The 6,198-nt window shown below is 51.5% G+C and overlaps 1 protein-coding gene across 1 annotated transcript; it reads left to right on the top strand.

Moving 5' to 3' along the window:
• The first annotated feature begins 372 nt into the window (after positions 1 to 372).
• On the top strand, positions 373 to 5,724 carry LOC127209274 (chymotrypsinogen B). The gene is made up of 7 exons (XM_051168864.1): positions 373 to 424; positions 2,765 to 2,868; positions 2,956 to 3,035; positions 3,141 to 3,219; positions 3,489 to 3,669; positions 4,959 to 5,092; positions 5,508 to 5,724. Exons 1-7 carry the CDS (start codon positions 373 to 375, stop codon positions 5,667 to 5,669), a joined length of 792 nt encoding a protein of 263 aa, XP_051024821.1. The 3' UTR covers positions 5,670 to 5,724.
• Positions 5,725 to 6,198: the final 474 nt, after the last annotated feature.

Raw genomic sequence — 6,198 nt, 5'->3', positions numbered from 1 at the left:
TGTGTCATTAGGATGGGCACTGAGCCTCTTACCCCAGCTCCTAGAAGCACTACAGAGGCATGGCTCTCCAGGACGTGTGCTCCTGTCCAGCAGGGGTCTTGTCCACAGTGCCCTGGGTACACTGGGCAGTACCCACACTCATGAGCACTGTCTATCAGGGCAGCTGTCCTTTTCCCACGGCTTAGGCATTACAGGCTAAGACCATGATAAGGGACTTGGCCCCGCTTCTGTTCAAGGTCTCCGGATAACAGGGAGGGTGGCTCCTGGACCTTTCTGGTTGGCTAGGGTCACAGGGACTGGGTAGGGCTTGAAGACCCTAGGGGACATAAAAGAGCCACAGAATAGGTGAGCCTCACTTCCCTGACCAGCACCATGGCATTCCTTTGGCTCTTGTCCTGCTTTGCCCTCGTAGGGGCCTCCTTTGGTAAGTGCTGGGGCTCAAGGTGGCTGGCCAGGCCATTTCATAGGGAAGGCACGGGGCGGGGGGGGGGGCGGTTATTCTTTTGTCTTTCCTTTTTCTTTCTATCTTTCTATCTTTCTTTCTTTCTTTTTTTCTTTCTTCTTCCAGAGACAGGGTTTTCCTGTGTATTAGTTCAGCTGTCCTGGACTCACTCTCTAGACCAGGCTGGTCTCGAACTCACAGAGATCTGCTTACCTCTGCCTCCAGAGTGTTGGGGTTACAGTCATGAACCACGAAGCCCAGCTGTGGGGTTTATTCTAAAAGAGCTGACCCCACCCTTCTGGCTTGAACCTCATCCAGTGATTAGTACCCCAAAACCTCAGGAAGGACAGGAGTCCTAGGTCTTTCTGGGCCCTTATGCCTGCTTCAAGAGCAAAAATACAAGTCTGGATCCAGCTGTGGTCTGTTCACCCAGATGTGGAGAGCTCGGGGAGCTAGGGCTTGTGCCACCACATCCAGCCTAAGATTTTGCTTTTCACATTTTAAAAGATTTATTCATTCATTTATTTAGTGTATGAATGCTCTATCTGCAGGTACATTTGCAGGCCAGAGGAGAGCATCAGATCTCATTATAGATGGTTGTGAGCCACCATGTGGTTGCTGGGAATTGAACTCAGGACCTCTGGAAGAGCAGACAGTGCTCTTAACCACTGAGCCACCTCTCCAGTCCCTGCTCTTCCCTTCTAAAAAGTAAAAAATAGTGACTAAAATCAAATAAGTTTACTAAAATCAAATAAGTTAGTAAAAAACACAGAGGTGCGTGCCTGTAGTCCTAGCACTCAGGAAATCAATGCTTCTCACAGAGACAGTTTTTTGTGGTTCATCCTGATCCTCCTGCCTCTGTCTCCCAAGTGCCAGGATTACAGGCCTGTGCCACCACACTCAATGTCAGAAGACTCTCCTGTTTTGGTTTTTTTTATTTTGTTTTTGTCGCTATTGCTTATTTTGTTCTGCACACCTTCTCACCCTCTTGCTCAGCTGGCAGCTCTTGGGCTTGAGCAATTCTCCTGCCTCAGCCCTCAGAGCAGCTGTGTCTATAGATGTTTCCCACTGATCCAGCCTCAGAGGCCTTTTAAAAGCTGAAAACCCAGATTCAGTGGAGCTGCCCTTCGCTGCCTCCCTCCTGTACTAGGCATTGCTTTTCCAGCTTATACAAATGCACAAGGTGACTATAAACCCATAAGCGAAGATCCTTAAAACCACATCAACAGCGTCTGACTGTGTCAGATGAACACTGTGCTCCTTTTCCACTCAGAGTGCTGTACATCAACCATGTTGCCATGGAGACCCAGCTCACTCAAATACACTCTGCTGTGGGAATAGCTAGCACCCTTATTTCTCACTTTTTGGCTCTACTAAAAATAGGTTATTGTGACTTTGTGGGGGCATATCAGTCATCAGTGAGGGGTCTTGTCCATTTCCTGGTCTCTGTGCACAAGAGAGACAGGTGCTGGCCCTGGAGCATGTCAGGAGACTTCAGAAAAGAGGCTGGGCATGGGGCCTCACTGCTCAGTGCACAGGCAACTGCAGAGCCTCTGCCATGATGTGCCAGCTGCTGTGGCAAGTGTGTCAGGTGTGCCCAAGGTGCCTGACTGTTTGCTCTACTTGTTTCCCTCTTCTGTGATGTGCTCTTTCCTGGAGAAGAATCAAAGTCCCCTTTTCCCTTCTCTCTCTCTCTCTCTCTTTTTTTTTTTTTTTTTTTAACTTGAGACAGGGTCTTGCTATGGAGCCTACCTGGCCAGGAACTCCCTAGGCTGGCCTTAAACTCAGAGGTCTCCTGCCTATGTCCGGAGTGTTGAGTTTAAAGAGGTAGACCAGCACACCTCCCGCAAAGTCTTTTTTTTTCTTTTTAAAGAAACAGAGCAGGGTCGTGCTTTAATCCCAAAACTCAGGAGAAAGAGGCAGGTGGCTCTGTCTGTCTGTGAGTTTGAAGCCAGTCTGGTCTACAGAGCGAGTTCCAGGACAGCCATAGCTACACCAGGAAACCCTGCTTTAAAACTCCATATAAATAAATAAGGAACCAAATTTCCCATGAGGAACAGTTACTGCAACAGGCGGGTCCCACAGGAATGGCCAGCCAGGAGGCTGAGCCAGACAGCCTGATAGTCCAGCCTGTATCCTACTCCTTCCTCTGTGGCATGCCTGGATGGGGCAGCTGTGCCTCTTTCCATTCCTGGGAGGATAAGTGGGGTCAGCAGGCTGTGCATGAGGGATCCCTGAGGCAGGAGGGTAAAGGACAATCAGATGATTCCAGGGGAGGTGGCATGGTCTCAGTGAGTTGGCGGAATACCCCTGTCCCCACAGGCTGTGGAGTCCCTGCCATCCAACCCGTGCTGACTGGTCTGTCTAGGATCGTCAATGGAGAGGATGCTGTTCCTGGCTCCTGGCCCTGGCAGGTGTCCCTGCAGGTGAGCGAGGGATTCTGGGCACAAGAGCTCAAGTTCTAGAGTGCAGCTGTGGTGGGAGGCAATGACCTTACTTTTCCTCCTCCCCAGGACAGCACTGGCTTTCATTTCTGCGGGGGCTCCCTCATCAGTGAAGACTGGGTGGTCACTGCTGCCCACTGCGGGGTCAAGTGAGTCCCAGACTAGCTTGGGGGTTTGCTTCCAGCTTTCTTTGGGGCTGGTGGTGGGGATCAGAGCCGGTCTTTATGCTCGCCCCCGCGTGTCTCAATGCCCAGGACATCTGATGTGGTGGTAGCTGGAGAGTTTGACCAGGGCTCTGAGGAAGAGAATGTTCAGGTGTTGAGGATCGCAAAGGTATGCAGGCTGCTGGGTGGGGGCGGGGCTCAGCCCACAGGCTGGGGAGAAAGGCAGGAGGGAGAAGGCCCTGGCTGCTTGAGGGCAGGAGCACAGGGCAGCTGGGGCTGGGTCTTTCTGGGCCTGTTCTAATGGGGCCAACAGGAAAGGAGCTTGTCCCCTGGAGCTTGGCACAGCCCAGCTCCGACCCACCCACCCCACCTCCAGCCCATGTCTGTCCTTCTTCTCCCACTCCTCCCAGGTCTCAGCTGAGCCTCTGGTCCCCACAGGTTTTCAAGAACCCCAAATTCAATATGCTCACTATACGCAATGACATCACCCTGCTGAAGCTGGCCACTCCTGCCCAGTTCAGTGAGACCGTGTCTGCTGTGTGTCTGCCCAGTGCTGACGATGACTTCCCTGCTGGCACAGTGTGTGCCACCACTGGCTGGGGCAAGACCAAGTACAATGGTGAGTGTGCTAAGGCCTTGCTCCAGCAGGAGCTACTGTTGGGTCAGGCTGCCCAGACAGCAGGCATTTCCTGGTATGACCCATAGTGTTTTTATTTTTCCTTCTTTCCTTTCTTCTTCTAGTTCTTCTTCTTCCTTTTTTTTTTTTTTTTTTTTTTTTTTAGTCTTTCCATTTCCACTAATACATCTTTCCATTTCTTTTCCTTTTTTTCTTTGCTTTTTCAAGACAGGGTTTCTCTGTGTAGCCTTGGCTTTTCTGGACTCTCTCTGTAGACCAGGCTGGCCTCAAACACACAGGGATCTGCTTGCCTCTGCCTCCCAAGTGCTGGGATTAAAGTCGTGTGTCACCACTGCCCGGCTTCCATTTCTTTTTTTAATAATTAATTTATTTTATTTCATGTATATTGGTGCATTGGTATTTTGCCTGCATGTATGTAGGTCTGTGTAAAGATGCCAGATCCCCTGGAACTGCAGTTGAGACAGTTTTATTATGCCAGGTAGGTGCTGGAAATTGAACCTGGGTCCTCTGGAAGAGCAACCAGGGCTCTTAACCACTGAGCCTTCTCTCCAGCCCTATCTTTCCATTTCTTAATGTGAAATAGGTTAATTAAAGCTGGGCATGGCGGCACACTTTAATCCCAGAACTTGGGAGGCAGAGACAATCGGATCATGTGAGTTCCAGACCAGCCAAAGCTGTATAATGAGACACTTCTGAAAAAAAAAAAAATTAACAAGGGGCTGGAGAGATGGCTCAGAGTTTAGGAGCACTGACTGCTTTTCCAAAGGACCTGAGTTCGATTCCCAGCAACCACATGGTGGCTCAAAATAATCTATGAGGTCTGATATCAGCTCTGGTATGCATGCAGGCATAACATTGTATAATAAATATATAAATCTTTAAGAAATTAAGTAGCAATCTATAAAAGTAACAATTATTATGTGTCAGCTAAGACTTACTATTTAAAGCTTAACCAACATAAACAAAGGGCTGCTGATAAGATGAGGCCTGAAGGAAGCCCTTTACTTGGCAGGAGGTCTTCTCTCTGACCCTTGACCTGATTGTGAGTCCCATCATGGGTCTCTAAGACTCCAGAGGGTGGGGCCATGCTCTCATGAGATCTTACACACCCACTATCCATGGCCACACAGGACCAATAGGAGAGCTTTGCCTGAGGCTCCGGACCTGACAGCAGCTCCCCCAGCAGATGCCTGCCTGTTAAATGACCCATGGTGGTATCCAGTAGGCTGGTGGGCCTAGGGACCCTGACTGCATCTCCTCTGTCCCCGTAGCCCTGGTGACTCCTGACAAGCTGCAGCAGGCAACCCTGCCCATCGTGTCCACCGCTGAGTGCAAGAAGCACTGGGGTTCCAAGATCACCGATGTGATGATCTGCGCAGGCGCCAGTGGTGTCTCCTCCTGCATGGTACAGCCTCCTGCCCCACCCACTCACACCCCTGCCCAGGCCTGGGTCAGCCTAGTGGGGATCACAGGCCCCTGGTGGTCTGTGTTCTCATGACCCTCCTCTGCCTTTCTCTACCGAGCCTCATTCCTTCCCAGTACTCAGAAAAGAACGGGCTGATGCTAACAGACACCCCTGGCGGGCATCTCTGCCCAGACGGGTGCTGCACTGCTCCCTATAGGGTACCCACTCTTGCCACCAGCGATGTGAACTGCGTGTGTCTCCTACTCTCAGAGGCGAGCTAGTTGTGTCTCTCCAGGAGTATAGGAGCACAGCTGGGACTGTCGCTGAGCCCCAAGGCACTTCCCTACACTTTGCCTTGCACCCCACCAGGTCCAGGCCCTCGTGTCAGGGACAAGTCTGTTGCCTTTCTCTGCAGGGTGACTCCGGTGGCCCCCTTGTCTGCCAGAAGGATGGAGTATGGACCCTGGCCGGCATTGTGTCCTGGGGCAGTGGTTTCTGCTCTACTTCCACTCCTGCCGTGTATGCCCGAGTCACAGCCCTCATGCCCTGGGTTCAGCAGGTCTTGGAAGAGAACTGAGTCCGCGGCTCTGGTCTCCCCGGGCAAGCATCTGCAATAAAATCATCTAATTAGAGCGCCGACTCTCTGTGTGTCTTTGCGGTCCAGGGGACATGAGACTGGAACTAACCGGGGCATCTACCAAGGGGTCCTTTTGCTGGTCCCTCTCTAGGCTATGTACACCACGCTGGCCTTTCTTTCTACCTCGTCCCTCACTAGGTCAGAACTCAGGCTATTCTACTGGAATAGCTAGGCCCACAGCATCCTCTGGAAGGCAATGGTCTCTGGCCAGACTCTAGCATCCACAGCCCTAAAGCGTTAGCTACCTTCAGAGCCATACTGTCCAAAGGCAAACCTCATGCCATAGATCCCTTTTTCTGTTGGCTCCTCCTCCCACCCCCTAAGAGCGCTCTCCTGCCTCAGACCCCGTCCCTGCCCTGCGCTTGTTCCAGGCTGTCTGTGAGCTCCAGGCCTGGATGTGAACTCACTGTATGTGTGTGAATGTGTGAGGGGCTGTTTCACTTCTGTGTCTGTGCACTATGTGCATGCA

Source organism: Acomys russatus, chromosome 26 (genome assembly GCF_903995435.1).
Source record: "Acomys russatus chromosome 26, mAcoRus1.1, whole genome shotgun sequence".
Classification (NCBI taxonomy): Eukaryota; Metazoa; Chordata; class Mammalia; order Rodentia; family Muridae; genus Acomys; species Acomys russatus.
The sequence above is the reverse complement of the archived record's forward strand: the minus strand, read 5'-3'. Positions and strand labels throughout refer to the sequence as shown.